The sequence below is a fragment of the Adiantum capillus-veneris genome, chromosome 24, assembly GCF_014529385.1.
Source record: "Adiantum capillus-veneris isolate H3 chromosome 24, ASM1452938v2, whole genome shotgun sequence".
Lineage (NCBI taxonomy): Eukaryota > Viridiplantae > Streptophyta > Polypodiopsida > Polypodiales > Pteridaceae > Adiantum > Adiantum capillus-veneris.
In genome coordinates, this window is record NC_140954.1 from 41,200,243 (window position 1) to 41,219,935 (window position 19,693).

The 19,693-nt window shown below is 44.7% G+C and overlaps 1 protein-coding gene across 1 annotated transcript in view; it reads left to right on the forward strand.

Moving 5' to 3' along the window:
- The window catches only part of HCF136 (photosystem II stability/assembly factor, chloroplast (HCF136)), a 50,499-nt gene that overhangs the window by 15,521 nt on the left and 15,285 nt on the right, over positions 1 to 19,693 (forward strand). The window contains exons 2-4 of the mRNA XM_086498910.1: positions 7,337 to 7,572; positions 7,666 to 7,796; positions 8,369 to 8,501. Of these exons, the coding sequence (XP_086355036.1) occupies positions 7,337 to 7,572; positions 7,666 to 7,796; positions 8,369 to 8,501 (500 nt within the window). The remainder of the gene's footprint in view (positions 1 to 7,336; positions 7,573 to 7,665; positions 7,797 to 8,368; positions 8,502 to 19,693) is intronic.

Sequence of the window (19,693 nt, forward strand, 5' to 3'; positions counted from 1 at the left end):
AATTCTTGTGGTTCTTGTGGTTCTTTCCTTGAGTAATGCAGAACACTTCCAAAGCTCTGATACCAATGTTAGGTGCAGCGGAATGAATGTTGTATTTTCTCAAGATTAGCGATCTTTATTGCTCAAGGTTCCTTTTAGTTCTTTAGGGAAAGAGAGAGCTTTCCGTCTTGTAGAGTGCTATGGTCACGAACAAAGTGAGTGGATTGTGCGTACAAGTGAATGAGACTGAGAGAAGGAGAGAGAAGAGATACGACACCCGAGAGGTTGTAAAACCCCCCTCCGAAGACCCCACTCTCGTCGGCGAGAGTGGTCTATTCTTTGATTGCACAAAGGTGTACAATGCGTATGCAATGGACTATGCAACTTGGTCTATGCCGATGACGACGACGACGACGATGACGACGACGACGACGACGATGACGACGATGGCTGAAATCTGAGATCTTCTAATCGCTGAATTTCGGGACTGATTCGGTGGCTGAAAATGACTGTTTTGGCTGCGTTTTCTTGGCTGAAAAATGAGGTTTTTTAGGGTTGAAAACTGATGGTCTTTACGGGCTGAATATGCTACACTTTAGGTGAATGATGCCGATCTTAATTTGCCGCTGAAATCCAAAAACGCCAGGGGCTGAAATTGGTCCTTCTGTCGCCGGGGTTCTGCAAATGCAAAAACGCTAGGCTGATCTGCTGTGTCGTGATGACGCCGGAGCTGATCTGCTGTGCACAAATCGCCAAGGCTGATCTTATGCAAAAACGCTAGGTCTTCTGTGGAGAAAACGCCAGAGTAGTCGCGGGGGTTGGTCTTGCTGAGAAGTTGCTTGTTGAGCAAGGTGCTCCTGCTGCCTCTTCTGCCAGAAAGTGCTAACTTGGGTTTGCTTATATATTAACTTAGCAAAATTGCCCTACCTACTTTTGTTGGAAAGTCGCTTAAAAATAATAAGTGAAAATACCAATAAATAGGAAAATAGGCTAAATGCACCGGAAAATTCCCCTAACTGATGCTAATGGATTCTGATGGGAATTCCGATGATCATGCTGTGTGCAACCAGAGGATATGCATCTATGCTAAGTGACTGGGCATGCACGGTCTACGAATAGACTCACAAAAGTGCCAGATCACTGCTAATCTAGACTTGACTGAACTGACTGAACCTTGCTGTGGTGTAGCTTGTCCACGGACACATAGGGTTGGGATGTGTCACGTGACATTCAACTTCTCCGGTTGATCATCAATTAGATGGTACCAATTATAGTACTTGGAGGATGACAATGATGGCAGTATTTGACTTGTACGATCTCTGGTTATTTGTGACCGAGAAGGTGGAGAAGCCATGCACAACGAAGGAGGTGCCCTTTGGTAGTGTATCAATGCGCGAGTGTGGTCGTTTATCATCCTTGAAGGGGTACAATTTATTTTGGATCATGTGAAGGCAATGACGAGTGCGAAGGAGATTTGGTATATTTGAAGTCTATCTACGAGCATGTTACCCCTATGAAGCGTGTTGCTTAGTTAATCAACCTAGATGCAATACGAGCTACTTCCATGAGGGTTCACATCAACAAGATTCAATCAATGTGGTAGAAAATACTTCGGATGGGGAAGAACATTGCCTTAGAGGACATACGGTCACCTTACTCGGGGTTTTATTCTTCTTCAATTACAAGTGGACAACTAAATACTATTACGTGGGAGGAGTTAGTGCGGATGGTTTTGGACCAAGTCTTAAGAGGAGCAGTTTAAATACCAAGTTAGATAGAGATTTTCTGATTCAACCGAGGCTTAGCCTTCGTTGCAGATTCCAAAGGAAAACAGAGGTTGGAGAGTGTGAGCCATATTCTTTGAAGACTGATGTAGAGCGGGAAGCCTTGAAAGCCCAGAGACATTGCAACAAGAGAAGGGTTATTAATGGAGGAAACGTCCTTTGTAGAAAGTAGAGTGCGCAGAGTGACTTGAACACTTTGCCTTTATTACACAAAGGGAGATTCCACACGATCAGATATCTTTGGAGCAAGAGGGGAATTTTACTTTCCTCTACTCTCAAGATTGGATCCTTGACAATGGTGTTGTCGAGCACATGACTTCTTCTTGCGATTTGATCACTATTTTAGGCAGAATTAAGGTTCTGTTATATTGGGAGATAGATCAATAGCTCTTGTGCACAATGGAGGGGGCTATGGAACTTATTCCAGCCGGCAAAGGGGGAATGTATATCTCCCATGTTCCTTATGTGCCTCCTCTTGGGTACCACATCTTGTCAATGTATGAGCTTGAAGACTTGTCATGGTGGTAGTATTTGATGAGCATAGGGTGTCGATTTGAGATAAAGAATACGGGTTGGAAGTGAGGGGGAATAGTGGTTTGTGGATTGTACCGACTTGATCCTCTTCCGTTAGATTTGGACTCGCACCTAGTAGAGATTACTCTCAAGCAGGTTACTTCGGACCAAATGTTACATGGTGTGCCAGACAAGAGTGGTTAACACGGGGAGCTGCCAAGTGCTCCAGTTCGGATGGTGGTATGAGTGGATATGGATTACTCTCCCGGTGTCAGGGGTGTTGGATAATGGATTTGCTACCAAATGTGTGAGCCATTGTCAACACTTGCAGACACCAACACAACTACAATAGAGTTTCTGATGAAGAGCTGATAGAGGCATGCCTTGCCTTGTTGTCTTCTTGGGCCCGAGATCGACAAGCTTCTTCTAGATGTCACTTAGCAGCTCCACAATTGTGCAGTCTGAGCAGGAGTTGAGGGGGGGTGTTAAGAGTTTGTCACCTATCCGGCTGGTCCTGGCGGAGGTGCTAGTGCCCCAATATCTCCTAGAGGCTGATGATAGGGAGTGGGGGCTGTTTTGTGGTTGTGCCCGGCCTATGTGAGGTAGTTTTCGCATTTTCGGCCGGTTTTCCGCCATTGTTTTTCCCACCATGTACTACTAGCAGTGTCATATAGTTTGCCTCCATGTGGCCCCAAGCTAAGGACATTTTATCACAGTGCTTTGTTCCCCTAGTTTGCTTCAATGAGGCACTAGTCTTATTGGTAGACAGAGCCAAGGCAAACAGATTTTGGCTTGGTATAGCTAGTTCAAGCTGTGGCTATGTAAATCAGTTCACCACACTTTCAAGTATTTGTTGGTGTTTGCAAAGATTTTACACGGGAAAAGTTGCACTTCTATGCTAGTGTACAAGTTTCGGGCAAAATTTTAATGACTGTAATCAAAAGTTCGTCATGAAGTTATTTCTTTTTGTAGGTTTTAGCTTCGTTCATGGAACAAGGAAATGGAACTTATCTGGTATTTCTGTATTAGAGTTTGAACGCTAGAATTTAGATATGGTAATTTTGTTCCAGGTGACAGCAAAATGCCTTTGCTGTCAAAAACTTTCAAGACCAGTGCTACATGTAATAGGTGAGTTTGATCTAAGATGCTCCTCTTTCATTTTGCCCAATTCCATCTCATTGGATAGTATTTATGAAATAGTAGAGGGACTGATTCTCTTATATTTTATAGCTGTGTTTATTGATCTCTTGCTTTTGATAATGGTTTTTACTATTTTGGTTTAGCTAAATGTTTTGGCCTGTAAAGGCCTTAGTGTGACTTTGTCACTCAGTACACGGATGTTTTTGTTGATGTATGCCTTTGTGTGTGCGTATTGTGGGTTTTGGGAATACGTTCAGGAATGTCATGGTATTCGCTTAACAGTGAACACTTGAGCTGACAGTTGTATTGTCTTGTGGATGTCTACCGTGAGTCTATATCTTGCTCTTTTCTTCCTGGGTAGGACTGGGCTTTTCCTGGGTTCATCTCGCTATTTCTATGTGACTTTGCTCAAGTGAGTTTCTGAGAATATGTTCGGTATTTTGACTGAATTAGTTGTATTAATTTCCTGCTCTTTTGTTGATATTAATCTTGAGTGTTTGTTTTTGTTTCACGTTTCTAGGTAGGTCGGCATGGGCTGTCACCTTATTATTTGTGTTATGCAGTTATTCATCATAGTTCTGCTAGACTTACACCACTCTGCTGCTTCACAGGTCTAGGGCATACTTGTACGGCTAGTATGTCTCCTGGCTGGCCACCCATAGTCTACGTTGTACCTAATCCGGCCACCCGAGTTTGGGGCCGGCCGCCCACATATATTTCCATAAATCATTTTTCTGTTGGGTCGTGGGGATTTTTATCAGGCCTTGCCCTACCTCCCCTTGGGAACCTATTTATGGGGCCAGGGGGGTACCCACTTCCATCATCTGATCAGTGTATTGGGTCTTCTGCTCATGGTAGTCATCAGCCCCCCTCTTCACCATACCTTTCGTTTGTTGTCTACTCTCTCTCTCTCTCTCTCTCTCTCTCTCTCTCTCTCTCTCTCTCCCGCGCGCACTCACATGGTATCAAAGCTCAGGCATCACATGGTATCAGTAGCTTAGGCTTTCTATGGCCTGGGACAGTGCATCTCCGCATCAGGTTCTCATCCCAAGATCAGCATAACCAGCGTTTTCATGCAAAATCTGCCAACATTTTGCATACAACCAGGCGCGCGATGAGATCTGCGTTTTTCGTCGCGGAGGACCTACCAAGGTCCGGGCTCAAGAGAGGCACAAAAAGGCAGCAGATAGACATCTGCTCCATCTGCGATTTTGAATCTGCTGTGTTTTTGGACAGTTGCATTTTTTGTAGCAGAGGGGGAAGCTCTCAGCTTTGCTCCACCAGATCTTGTCTACGACACACGGCCTTGCATCCGTTGCATTGCCGGTCAAATTCCTCTTCCGATCGACAGTTTTCAGCCAGCAATACCTGCTGTTTTCTCTATTTTCAGCCCACCTGGGGTTGTGCTAGGGATTCACCATCCTTCCTACACCCTCTGCACCGCTTTGGACCCTGCCGGGAGCGTACGAGCACGCTGAAAATTGCTGGACAGCAGCGTTTTCATCACCTCGCAGTTGCGTTTTTTGGGTGGAAATCAGCCACATGGCTTGTGTTTTTCACAGAGGATGAAAGTTACCTCCTGACAGGACACCCCTTGGAGGTGGTCAGTGCGGTCTCTCAGTGACTGTTGCAATACACGGTATCTTCGACATCAGCTTGATCGTCTACGGGCGTACGATCCTTGGGAGATCCATTCATTCCAGCCATCATTCGGCGGTTGCACACTCCAGAGGGGGTGGTGACTTGTAGTTTGCTATGGACACACCTATGCACTCATCATCAGAGTTCACATGAGATATGGCCATGCTCATGGCATATGGGATTCCGATATTCCCAGAGAAAAGGCACCACCATCTTGGGTGGACAAACACTTACAACTTGACCTCGACACATGAGATTACTTGCTTACACAGGAGCATCTACATGAACTTAGGAAGAGGATCCTGGATCTCTTCTTGGACAGGTTCATTGCTTGGATCTACAGACTGGAGTGGGTCTTCAGTGCTTTGAACTTTCTTGGAGAGTTTACCCGCCAGATGCGGGAGATCAAGCATCACTACGCGACTACATCCGGAGTCACCTGGAGTGTGGCTTGGATGGTAGTGCAATTGCTCTTCTATACTACCGATCATTTGGATTGCTACTTTCAAGGTTGCTTACACTCACCCTCAGTAACCTTACAGCAGACTTATTCCCCGACTTGGGCAGTAGGCCACTCCCAGCTCATTCACATTAAGAGCCACACCGAGAGGCGGTTTAGTGGCGTTGTTGGTGCGGATTCTGTTTTGGTTGACACTGGAGGATTGGAGGCAAGAGATACAGGCAAGACGGCATAGACAGATTGGTATGGACTCTGACCTTTCCTCTTCTCAGAGGATATTCACAGCGCAGATTTATCAGTCTGGCTTCCCTACTTCATACATGATGATTACGGTGCAGACAGCTTGGTTTGACCACACCTCTTCTGAGAGGCCCTTCATAGCGCAGACTGTTGAGTCTGGCTTACGCCTCATCTTGGATTACCCTACCTACTGATAGGACACCATATGGTGGTGGTCCGTGCGGTCTTCCGGTGACTGTTGTAGCTTACGATAGCTTCTACAATGCAGATTGTATAGTCTGGCTTTCCTTGATTCGGAGGAGTTTATGGCGTAGATTGCTACACCTGCCCTTCCTGGAGTTTTACACAGCTTAGCCCACTCGCCACACTGGGTTGCAGGTTCATGGATTGACACGCTTCCAATCATTCTTATGACGGTTCTTGGGCTTCTCCATTTTCTCCAGACGGTTTGACCACCACAGATCCTATTGGGCAGGACACTCGCAAGTCTATTGGCTCTTCTTTTATGACGAGCAGTTGTTTTCACACTCAGTTCGGGACCTTCACGCAGTATCTTCACTTTGTATCGGCGGAGTACAGCAGCTTGCTACATTGCTCGTGACGGCACTCTACCATGGAGATTTCTCGGCGGTTGGGACACCCTAGACTGTTGCAGACATCGCAGCAGACATCTTCATCATTTGCCTCACATCTTCGGCTTCACGCGGTTTGTTCAGCATCAGGTGCTGAGAGGGGGTGTTAGACTTACACCACTCTGCTGCTTCACAGGTCTAGGGCATACTTGTATGGCTAGTATGTCTCCAGGCTGGCCACCCATCGTCTACGTTGTACCTGGTCCAACCGCCCAAGTTTGGGGCCGGCCGCCCACGTATATTTCCATATATCATTTTTCTGATGGGTCGTGGGGATTTTTATCAGGCCTTGCCCTACCTCCCCTTGGGCACCTATTTATGGGGCCAGGGGGGTACTCACTTCCATCATCTGATTAGTGTATTGGGTCTTCTGCTCATGGTAGTCATGGGGGGACTGATCCATCCCTCTTCACCATACCTTGCGTTTGTGGTCTCTCTCTCTCTCTCTCTCTCTCTCTCTCTCTCTCTCTCTCTCTCTCTCTCTCTCTTCCGCACACGCGCACTCTCACATGGTATCAAAGCTCAGGCATCACAAGTTCAAGTTCATATCTTTAAAAACTGTTCACTTTTTTCCTACATGCAGCAAAAATGTTGGGAGTGGGCTTATAATGTGCCATATCATGTATACTTTACTCAAGTGTCATAGTCTGTGTCAAGAATGTCTCTAAGCAATTCACATTCCATATTGTTAACCAATGGTATTGTTCTCAATCTAATCATGCATACCTCCAGTTCGTCTGCAACTTATGATTAATTGAAAAATCTAGAGGAAAACATTGGTGCACGTTGCAGAGAAACCTCTGCAAAAAGTCCCAAGATAGAGGATAGATGTTTGAAATATGTTTTGTCTTGCTGCAAGTGCAGTGTTAAAGGATTTTTGTGCACACATAAACTATTGGTTTGGACTGCTTCATTTATGTGTGCTTACTTGTGTCTGGTTTAAGCAGGTTTCCTTCTAGGCACAAGGCAAACACTTCTGGAAACCAAAGATGGAGGAAAATCATGGGCACCTCGATCTATTCCATCAGCAGAAGATGAGGATTTTAACTACAGGTTTAATTCAATCAGCTTTTGTGGAAAGGAAGGTTGGATCGTCGGGAAACCAGCCATTCTTTTGCACACTGCCGATGCAGGCATAAGCTGGGATCGAATTCCTCTAAGTTCAAGACTTCCTGGCACTCCTGTGAGCTTTAAACAAAGTTTGTTTCTTGCTGGAAACAGTTAAGGTGATAGTTTTGACAAGCTGGATCGTGTTAACAGAATTCTTGTTTCGCAGGTAATTATCAAGGGAACGGGTGAAAAAGGTGCAGAGATGGTCACAGATGAGGGAGCAATCTATGTCACGTCCAACAGGGGTTACAATTGGAAAGCCGCAGTGGAGGAGACTGTCTCAGCCACTTTGAACCGGTGCACATTCTTTTCAGAGGCTACATGTTCACCTATTTCCTGTTGTTCACGTGTAGTTTTTTCAATTTGGGTCAGGTGTTTAGTACTGTGAAGGGCTGTAGCATGAGCGACAATTCAGCCCAGTGCGTTGCAATCAGTGTGTTGCACTGCATGGCTATGAACAGACTTGATTGATTGCAGCAGGGGCAGCAGACTCTTGCATTCGGTGCAACGCCTGATTTCATTAACCGTTTCTGTTTGGTTATGCATGCCTTAAGGGGGCAAGTGTTGTTCACTTGGTACCTTCTAAATTATCAGGACACCTACAGGCTCTAGCCCAAGAAGTTCATGTTGTCTCTATCCCTTAGACATTGTTGTCATCAAGGCAATCAGTGTTATGTCAAGTATAAGTCCGGAAGTGGTGCTCTAGTTCTGGATTCTAAGGTCTTCAGCTAGTTATTAGGATATTATATTTCATGGTTGTATGTCATCACTAATGTTGCTGGGTGATTCATCTTATTGAATTTAGTGCCTCAAAAACTAAATTGTGCAATCTGGTTTCTGATAATTGTTTATGAATTTTCGTTTTCCAGCACAGTTTCAAGTGGAATTAGTGGGGCTAGCTATTACACGGGAACTTTCAATGCAATAAATCGCTCAAATTCTGGAGACTATGTTGCTGTATCAAGTCGTGGCAACTTTTATCTGACTTGGGAGCCGGGGCAGGTTTGTAGATTTACCTTCATGGTCTACACAAGACTAAGAATTTTGTATTTCAATGGTCAGTCATTCTGGTTGCGAAATCCGCCTTTTCCTACAAGTTTCCCCTCAAATTACAAACTTATCAGTTGTTTATGCAATTGGTCGTACAACTAAGAATCATCTTTGACCTGTGACCCATGTTTTCTACGACTGTCACCACACCCATCTTTGTTACAGAGTAACCTCTCTTCAGGTATGTTTCCAAAGGTTGCTATATAAGAGCTTGCCCTTTTCAGATCGTGAACATGTCCAGCAATATTAATCACAAAGCATCGGGCTGATCTCTGAACAACTAATTACTCTTGAAGGGATCACTTTAAAGCTATAACACAATTGTTCTTTCTTAGATATATGACTGCTTGGCCTCTTGTTTGCTAATCAAAACAGGTTAAATCTAGCATGACTCAATAAAAGCCATCCCAGGAATAGATCTCAATCAAGTGCAACACTCCTCTGCCAGCTTGGCAATGTGCACCAAGAAGGGAACTTTCAAGGCTTGATCCACAATACACCAGCCCATTCTGTAGCCAGTACTCATCTATCACCTGCTCCATGACGTCTGCAAACACCTCGGCCAGTACTCATCTATGCAAAGTGGTTCGAGGAGGCTATTAGGGAGTGTGCTTATGGACTTCTTGGGAGCTACCTTTCTCGTGTGGCCTCCAAGATTGCCATTGGGGAGAGGTTGCTACATTATCATCCACAGAGGCATGTTGTTTGGTATGCAAAGTGGTTCGAGGATTCTATTAGGAAGTGTGCTTATGGACTTCTTGGGAGCTACCTTTCTCGTGTGGCCTCCAAGATTGCCATTGTGGAGAGGTTGCTACATGGTTCAAACTGAGGTAGGATGAGGGTAGTTTAGCATTGCCATAGTCTCCTTTGGTTCAAAGGAGCATATTGTTATTCGTATGGATGGAGGCAGGGGATGGATCTAGCTAGTCTCGGTGAGGTTCTACCAGTTACAACTAGGTTCCAGGACTATCCCCAAAGTTTTAGCCGCATAGTACAGAGATTGATAGTAGGTTGGTTGTTGCTTTGAGTGAGGGTGGTGCATCGTTTGATGGTTTATTTAACCCCACTGATGGTGTATATAACCCCACTGTTAGATTGATTCTTCACCCCTCTCTCTTGAAGAATCCTCCTCGGTTCATTTCTCTACCTACGATACATGGAGGAGATATACAACATTGTGTATTCTTTTATTGGTTTACCAAGACACTCTTTTGTATGTTGCAGAGTTGGTCATATGGCAGCTGGATGCTCTAGGAGGAAATAGTGTTCAGAGCAGAGACAACGTATAGTGCCTGAGGCAAGACAAGTAGAGGTATCATAAGGTTCTAGGCGGTTAGGAGCAGAGAGAGCCAGCAAGATAGAAGCAAAGAAGAGAGGAGAAGGCGATAGATGCAGTCAAAGATGCCTCCAATTAGACAAGTATATATGCATATGGATCCTCTCTAGGATTTACCTTTTCAAGCTTGCACTTCTTCGGTAGAAATATCACTTGTTTTCCTTGAGCTCGGAAGGGCTCTTGAATTTATTGTTGTACTTCATGCAATTTTGATAGAGGTGATGTTCCTTTTGCCTATGGCTCTATATGAGAACAACTTTCCACCTCGTGGACATGATGAAATGTATATGGTAGGAGTTCTGAGAGATTGAGAACCAAGAAATAGTCCTCGTCAATTATTGTATAGTTTGTGGACATTTTGGGATCATACATCTCTGGTGATTGGCTTTGTATATATATTTTTAGTATGAGCCTTGTGATGTTTATTTGATAAAGGGATTTTTTTTTTTTTTTGTGTGTATGTGTGTGTGTAAGTCTTGCAGATACTAGACAGCTTACTCAATTGGAACAAGAGGAATCATGTGCAGCTAAAGCCTCTTTGATGCATAATAATAGGAGGAAACTTGAAAAACGGAAGGTTACTCAATTGGAACAAGAGGAATCATGTGCAGCTAAAGCCTTGTGATGTTTATTTGATAAAGGGATTTCTTCTTTTTTTTTGTGTGTATGTGTGTGTGTGTAAGTCTTGCAGATACTAGACAGCTTACTCAATTGGAACAAGAGGAATCATGTGCAGCTAAAGCCTCTTTGATGCATAATAATAGGAGGAAACTTGAAAAACGGAAGGTTAGATCCAGAAACTATGCTTTTATGGATAAAGGCTGTTCATCGAAGCAATTCTTTAAGCATTTGCATCATTTGAGGCAATCTGTATCTATCAAAAGGGTTATGGTCGATAGTGGGCAATGGTGGACGGCCAATAAAAGTCAATTGGCGGTTTTCATGATGGATCATTTTCAACGGGTTTTGCCAGGCTGGAGGCTCCCTCAAGTTAAGCCTCTACTTTTCATGATAATCATGCATGGACTACACAATCTCTGCCGCAGTCATGGAAAGGATTGGTGAAATTGTTGCCCAAGCAAACACTATATGAATACTTCTCACATTGGCATCCGATGACGCCTATGCCGGTCATTTACAAATTGTTGTCCAAAATGATAGCTGCTCGTATTAATGATCATTTGTGCTCTAACATATATCCACCTCAGTATGGATTCATTCCTCGCCGACAACTTATTGATAATATCGCTAATGCTTTCATTCGAATTAAGTATGCAAAATATACTTGACAAGATGTACTTATCATGTAGGTTGATATAGAGAAAGCATTTGACACTGATCATTGGGACTTCATTGCTCAGATCATGAAGGCTTTGCGCTTTGGGTCCAGAATGTGTCGGGTGGTCTATTTTCTTTATGAGAATAGTCAATTTGTTGGAATCATTGATGGTGAGCTGACTCTGTTATGGGATCTCGGTAGATTGGTCAGGTAAGGTTTCCCTTGGAGTGCTATGTTGTATGCTATTGCTACACATCCTCTATTGTTGTATCTGGACGCCTTAACGACATCTGGTGATCTACATGGTTTGGAACTGTCGTCTCGTGATCATTTTGTGGCGCAAGCTTATGCGGATGGCTCCATGTTGTGGCCTAGAAATAGGCCTGAGAATGTTAAATGTATCATGGAAGCATTACATGTTTATGGGTTGGTCCCAGGTCTGTAAGTGAATTTCCGAAAATCTAAATTGTTACTAGTGCATCAAATGGATTGGCACTCGGTATTATGGCTAGGTGAGATAGTGAAGCGTGATCAAATTGTGAGACATCTTGGATATCCGTTGGTTTGGTCAGTTAACAATGCAAAATTATTGGATTGGGTTGAGAATAAATTAAGGTCTAAATTACACTTGTCTCGGATCCTAGAGCACTTATGGTCTACTTCCTCTCAGAAAAAGGGCTTGCGTTTGCTCGCGATGGATAAGTTGTGTACTCCAAAGCGTTATGGTGGTTTGAATATTCTGCATTTTTGTTCTCATGTTACAACAAGAAAGGCCACTTTGTTGTTGGTGTTGGTTTATCAAAAGCAGCCCTGGACGTAGATGTTTGCGCTTTTCTGCCCGTGCGGTTTCTACACCAGCTTTTGGCCATTGGTAGCCGTCGTATTGGGATGTGGTTCTTGGTAAGCTTGAAGCCACAATACCTGGATGCCTCTTTGCTTCCATTCTTGTAGCGGATTGGAAATTGGTCACACGGGAATTGTTGTGGCATGGTAGAGATGTCGCTTTTGGAAATTCACTTTGATTGGAGCGTTTACATTGGACTCGAGTTTTTGATCAAACTCTTGTTCAACGCTCTCCAGACAAGCTTATTTTCTCTCCTAGAAAGGTATTGATAGGATAATTGATGAGACGGACGCTGATGGACAAGTGCTCTCATTTAGACATGGTGCTCTTACCTTTGGGCTTGGGACACTATATAGGCACATGTGGGACACCCTTAAGGATCTGGTTGACTCAATATCTCCTGTTCCGCCACGGGTTGTGGAGAATCGAATTTGTGATTGGCTTTATGATGGTTCTTCAATCCGTTCGATATTTGCAAAGAAAGTGTACTATCATTTGCAGTCATCTTCCTGGATCCAAGAACACTGTAATAAGGTATGGAATAACAAGAGTATAACAAGGTGGCGGAGTAAAATCTTGAAAGTGTGACATGCTAAGCTGCCTTTGAAGGAGTGACTGTTTATGTGAGATGCATCGTTGGGGTTCTCCCGATTGGCAAATTTCTGCGATTTAGAAGATTGGCCTCTTTGCGATGTGCTCGCCGTGGTGCAACCATTGAGAACATTCCACATTTATTGCGGTCTTGTTCTCGTACGCAACAAGGTGGCGGAGTAAAATCTTGAAAGTGTGACATGCTAAACTGCCTTTGAAGGAGTGACTGTTTATGTGAGATGCATCGTTGGGGTTCTCCCGATTGGCAAATTTCTGCGATTTAGAAGATTGGCCTCTTTGCGATGTGCTCGCCGTGGTGCAACCATTGAGAACATTCCACATTTATTGCGGTCTTGTTCTCGTACGCAACAATTTGTGGATTGCATCTCTACAGCTCTTCGCACGTGTTTCCTTGGCATGCATTTCAGTAGATCTTTCTGGATCTTTGGAGTGCTTCCGCCATTGCTTCGGCCGTATGCATACTTTTCCGGGTGGGTTAGATTTTGGGTGTTATGGACAGTGTGGAGAGCACGCAATTTCCTCGTGTTTCAACAGATTCAAGTGGAGTATATTTCCTTCTTCAAGACATCTCTCCAACAGTCTTTGCGAGTTGCTTATGACTTGGATGAGCTTCTCGCTAGTCATTACGAGCTCTACTTTGACTATTTTTGATTTCTCGATTGTAGTATTTTCTATGGGTTTTCCTCATCTTGAGGTTTCCCATTGGTAATTCAATCTGACATTACTAAAAAAAAAGGTGTGTGTGTGAGAGAGATAGATAGATAGATTTATTATTGTCCACGGAGGTCATATATGACCTATGGAACCATAAACAAAACATTACAATAGATCGGGCTGTCATATACATCTCAGCTAAGGACTGAGGGTCCAACGAGGGGTAAGAAAATAAGAACAAGAACAAACCTGAGAAGGGGCAAGTGAGAGAGAGGCCGGTTTAGGAGTTTTAAAACTCCTGGATAATGCCTTTACCTCTTCGATACATTGCCCAGTTTCCTATTGAGCGCCCTAATGAGAGAGAGAGAGAGAGAGAGAGAGAGAGAGAGAGAGAGAGAGAGAGAGAGAGAGAGGAGGAGGAGAGTATTTTAACGTCCTAGGAAACTATCCAGAGAGAGAGAGAGAGAGAGAGAGAGAGAGAGAGAGAGAGAGAGAGAGAGAAGACCAGATTGATACAATCTTGGTGGATCTAATACAATGTCTTGGCACAAAAGAAAATGAAGTAAGATAATGAACATTAGCTAAAAGCTAAAAGAACATCAATATCCGAGGATGCGCGATATTGGGCGTTGTCGAAGGATGTATTGCATTAGTCTCGTTGAAGAGCATCATCAACGTCCGCCTCTGTAAATAGTCGTATTGGGTGTCTCCCATGCTGTGCTAGAATAGTCTTGATCCTCTTATGGAGCCTCCGTTGATGTCGTGGTGGCCCTTGGTAGACGTCGGCGTGTGGCTTTCCAAGCTCAATTGCTTTGTTAGTCAAGTAAAGGTGGAGTTTGAAGTCGACTGTGAAGCTCGTTCATCTGACTGTCGAGCCTCTGCTCTAAAGAAGTCAGTGATCTCCCTCTGTGAATGTCTCCCATTGTCTAATTTCCTCAAGAGACTCTCCTTGTGTCTGTGCAGCTCTAGCGAAAACAAGCGGAGGCATCTCCGATCCTGATATCTCATGACTCTAGCCAGTGGTCCAAAGCCCTCTCTGAATTGACAGTAAAAGCGGCCTTGTATCTCATAGTATATTATATGTGATGTAACTCTATGTCTCGCTCTATATGACACAACTGACAAATCCTGGCCTTTGCTTGTATTCTCCTAAATCTACCAGTCTCAATCTCTAGCTGATGCAATGATGTGCACATTTGACCATAGCACATCGTATCCCATGGGATAAATGAGTGTCCATATAGGCAGGTTTGAAATCATATCCATCCTCTGCTAGCTGGAGAAGATGCTCTTTGTAGATAGCCATCTTCGTGCCAAGCTCTTGTGTCGGCTCTGTCCAAGTCCTCCTGGTGTCTACTTGAATCAAATCCTGTCTGATGAGGCGGGTAGTCTCGGTCCGTGTGAGGGACAAGGAGGGTGCATCCAATACTTTAAGGGGGGTAGTCTGTCCATACTAAATCCATGCAGCTGAGACCATGATGTCATTTGTGCATACCAACAAGATGTGTCTCCCTGTGGGGCAAGCTGTCGAGAAGACTCCAAAGCTAGACGAGCATATCTATCTTTGGGGAGATCCCAGATAGTGTGTATAAAAGAGACGGATTCGGTAAGCGCCTCTATGACCAACGGGGAGCAGCAAGCTTTGCAGAAATAATCTCGTGCGGTACAGAGGCCTTGGCCCTAATCATTTGGGAAATCATAGAGACTACCCTAATCATCCTGGAAATCATAGAGACCAAGGCCTTTCCATACCTCTCCATCAATTAGAAATTCCAGCTCAGCTATGATGGTCTTCTGATGGTATCCATATTTGCACCCCATAAAGCATAGCTGAAGTCACCAATGTGTCAAATAGCCAGAGCTTGAAACTGAATCTGTGAACACATCCTCTCTATGCTCCCCAAAGCTGCGTACTCTCCATGAAAGAGAGAGAGAGAGAGAGAGAGAGAGAGAGAAGAAGAAGAAGAAGAAGAAGAAGAAGAAGAAGAAGAAGAAGAAGAGTTTTAACGTCGTAGGAAACTATCCCAAGAGACCTTAAGGATCTATCCGACGAGGAGAGTTGAACTCAAGACCTTTTATTCAAGAGGGAAATGGCATAACCAATCTACCATACTTGGGTGATAGAAAGGCTATACCATTTTCTTCTTTTTATTAGCACACACACACCCACACACACGCGCGCGCGAGAAGAAGAGAATTTTAACGTCGTAGGAAACTATCCCGAGAGAGAGAGAGAGAGAGAGAGAGAGAGAGAGAGAGAGAGAGAGAGAGAGAGAGAGAGAGAGAGAGAGAGAGAGAGAGAGAGAGAGAGAGAGAGAGAGAGAGAGAGAGAGAGAGAGAGAGAGAGAGAGAGAGAGAGAGAGAGAGAGAGATGACATGTTATATTAAACGTCTTCAAAAGGCCAAAATGACCTATGAGAACAAACTAATACAATCTTCGAGGATCCAATACAATGTCTGGGTGAAGTAAAGTGAAAAACTAAAATCTTAATTGCTAGATGTGAACTAAGCAGCTAGCTAGAACTGTGTAGGATATGAGTGGGGGGGGGGGGGGGGGGGGGGGGGGGGGTGAAAATAGTGACTGGGGGCTAATACAAACAATGTGGGTGTGCGTGTGGGAATATAATCATAGTTAGCCGAGATGTGGAACGAGAACGACGACAGGATTCCGTGGAAGGGGGGAACGGCGAGGGGTCCAAAACGGGAATGACGCGGAACGAGAGGCATAAAAGCACCCAAATAATGCAATCTTAAGCTCTGTGTGATTGAATTATAGAAGTGTCAAAGTCCTTTGACTCTAATACTCACAAAAAACTTGATTTGAATACCATTCAACCTTACTAGAACTCACAAAAAACTTGATTTGAATACCATTCAACCTTACTATGGCAAACGTGTGTCGTATAGACTTGAGAGCTTGAGAGGAGGGGCGAGACGCAGAGAGAGAGAGAGAGAGAGAGAGAGAGAGAGAGAGAGAGAGAGAGAGAGAGAGAGAGAGAGAGAGAGCCTTGTAGACTCTAGAGTCTAGAGTCTAGACTAACGAGGTTAGAGCTTGAGAGTCAAGACTCGAGACTCGAGACGGTAGAGCTTGAGCTTTGGCTCTTGAAAGCTTGTGTGCATTGTGAAGGTAAGGGGTGGGGGGAAGGGTATTAAATAAGGGGGAGCCTCACAAGATAAAGCACATAAATCTGAAAATCTACCCATTCCCAGCCGTTTCGAGCTGTTCCGGTACCAAATTCTTGTCCGGAACATCTGGCCATTCTCTCATCTGGACCGTTCCAAGCCATGAAACCCCTCTGGAACGTCGTTCCGGCGTTCCTAGCCCACGGGGTGGCATTCCCCGATAACTATGAATATAATATAATGGGTGGGAGCTGATACAAAGGCTGGTACAAGATAAGCAGGATGTACAATCCTCAAAAGAGCTAAATCATAGGAGATCCATCATTGGTCGCTGGCAGATCTCATCAATCTCCTCCATGGTCAATAGTCTGACTGAACCTCGTGCATGTCGGGCCAAAGTGATCTGAATCTTCTGATGCAGCCTCCGTGGATGCTGTGTAGTCCTCCGTAGTCGTAGGCGTTAGATCTCCCTAGCTCGGTCGCTCAATTGACCAACGTGCCTCTTGTGTGAGGAGAATGTGAGCTTTGTTGTGGTAGTTGCACCTCTGGCTGCCCAGTGTCCACTTTAAGGAAGTCTGTGATCCGTCTATGAGACTGGCTAGTCTCTCCTCTCATCACGCTCTCTCTGTGTCTGTGCAGCTCGAGCAAAAACAGACCCAGACATCTCTGGTCCTCATACCCCATGACTCTTGAGAGTTGTCCAAAGCCCTCTCTGAATAGGCAGTGAAAGCGGCCTTGTATCTCATAGTAAACTGGGCAGTGGCATGTGTAGTGCAACACTGTCTCAGGCTCCATGTGACATAGGGGACATGTCCTAGCCTCTGTTGGTACTCCGTTGTATCTACCAGTCTCGATCCGAAGCTGGTGTGAAGATGTGCGTATCTGGCCAATAGAGAGAGAGAGACCTATGAGACCAACAAGTTACAAACGGGTGAATCTAATACAAAGTCTATGTATTGAAAGAAAGACTAACATCATAAACAAAATGGTGTAGTGAAAGTGAAAGTGGGGAAAAGACTAGAGACTCTCTAGTCAATACAAAGGTACAAAATAATGAGGGGTGCAAGAAACTTAAGCTACTAAGATAATCCTCCAGCTCGGAGTAAATTCAGCATGGGTCGGTGTCGGATCTCCTTGATGTCCTCCATGGTAAAAAACATGACTGGGCATCGTGCGTGGCGCACCAAAATAATCCGAATCCTCCTCTATAATCTCTGTCTATGCTAGGATGCTCTCCTATGTCATTGTGGACGCTTGGATCTCCCTAGGTTCATCGCACGGTCAATGAGTATGCCTCTAGTGGAGGTGGGATCCGAACTCTGAGAGACGAGCTTGCCCTGTCCTACACCCCATCTACCTCCACAAAGGTGCACGCTTTCCCTCTTTTTACCCACAATGCCCATTTCTTGCAGGCTCGTATCCTCATGCTGCGATACTTGCTTGCTAAAGCAATGATGTGTTTTGCAGCCTCGCATCTCTCTCTTGCCTGCGACAAATCAGCTCTAGGCTGCTGTGCTCCTCTCCTGTCAGCGTGTTCCTTTATCAGTGTATCAGATTTTGTGAGGGGTTTTTGCTTGTGCTCTCTTGTTTTCTGTTATGTATACCTCGGTATTCGATGCTCTGTGTTGTGTACGTTTGTATGTTGTTTCTTTCCTTTGTTTTTTTTGTTTCGGTTTGTTTTCTCCTATTTTTGGTTGTTCTTCTTTCTCCTGCTTGTTGGAGGTTTGCATTGGAGGAGGTGGTGTGTGTGGCTGAGGTTGGACCAGCTTTCTTGTCTTGCCCCAAGCTTTTGTTTATGCAAGTTTTTCATGACCTCTTGAGTATGGGCTCGGCTTCTTGGTGGCATTGGTGGTCCAGCATGCTGTTGTCCTGGTGGTGTGTGCCACTTGTTAGTTGGGAAAGGTATCAGAGCAAGGTGTCCTAGAAATGTTGAATGACTTTGGGCTATGGGTGGCTCTGGGTAGATTTATACAGCCTTGTCCTAGAGTCATAAGCCTCTTATGGTTCCTACTCTCACTATCTTCAAGTTCCTACTCTCCCTCTTGCTCATATCTTGACGCCTATGCTGATCCATTGGTTTTTTCCCTCAGCTTTGTGCTTCTTAGAAATCTTGAGTGGTTTTTTCACCGATGGTTGCATATTGGAATGTGCCTTTGTGCTGTTTTGTAAGTGAAAATTTCACAAACTGGTGATGTGGCGTGCCAGTACACATCCACACACACCCTGCAGGAAACCTAAATGGTGACATGGCTGGCTGGTTGCAGAGGACCCGAATGCTGACACGTGGCAGGCTGTACGGATGTCAGCGCAAAACATGGCGCAGATTGCGGAATTCCGTACGGCTGACGTGGCAGTGTTGTACGGCAGCGCTGGCAGCTTTTGGGTGATGCTTTATTCCATGCAAGGCAGCTTAAGAGAGAGAGCTTAAACTTGCTTTATTTTATTAAAGCATAAGTTAGAGAGAGAAGCCTTTTTTTTTTGCTTTATTTTATAAGGGCTTAAGAGAGAGAAAGAAAGAGCCTCTGCTTTATTTTATCAAGGCTTTAGGATTTCTGCTTTTGGGGCTTTGCTTTTGGCATCCCTTGTAACCTTTAAATATGTGAGCAGGCCTCTCACAACTTAGGGCATCTAGACGCAGAGGCCGAGTGTGAGCGCCTGCCCGCACTCTTGTACTTTGAACTCAGAACTCAGATTAATACAAAAAGAATTATTGAAAGGGGCGCCAGTCTTTGGGGCCAATAACTCTAGGCACGGAACTTCGCCGGGCCAGCGTCGAATAAATTGTGAACTGTGAACCGTTTTGAAGTGGTTATTTGGTGCTGTCGCAGTAGATTCTTGACTTGGAGTGTCCAAGTCTGTTACAGTGGTATCAGAGCATGGCCGATTTCTCTTCTACGGGAAATCCGATCCCTAAATTTTTTCCGCGGCACCTATGGCTTCAGGCAAGGATCAATCGACTCCCTCTACATCCGAAGATGTGGGAAGGGATCACAACGAAGATTCACGCGAGGAGTACGGCCCGCCCCGAGCCTACTCAGGGGGAGCGTCAAGAGATGGAGCGCCGACAATTGATCGACGATGCAACAAAGATGATGCTTAATTTTTCCAAGGACCCGAAACTGGCAAAATATATGAGCAAGACTTCTCTCGAAGAGGTGCATATGCAGTGGTAGAAAACCACAAAACCACTCCCAAAACCCGCTCTCAAGAAACCTCCTACACCCAAGAAGTATATAGAGAAGGAATTAGAAGAGGTGGTTGATGCACGAATTGCTCAGCTATTTGACGTGCAGAAC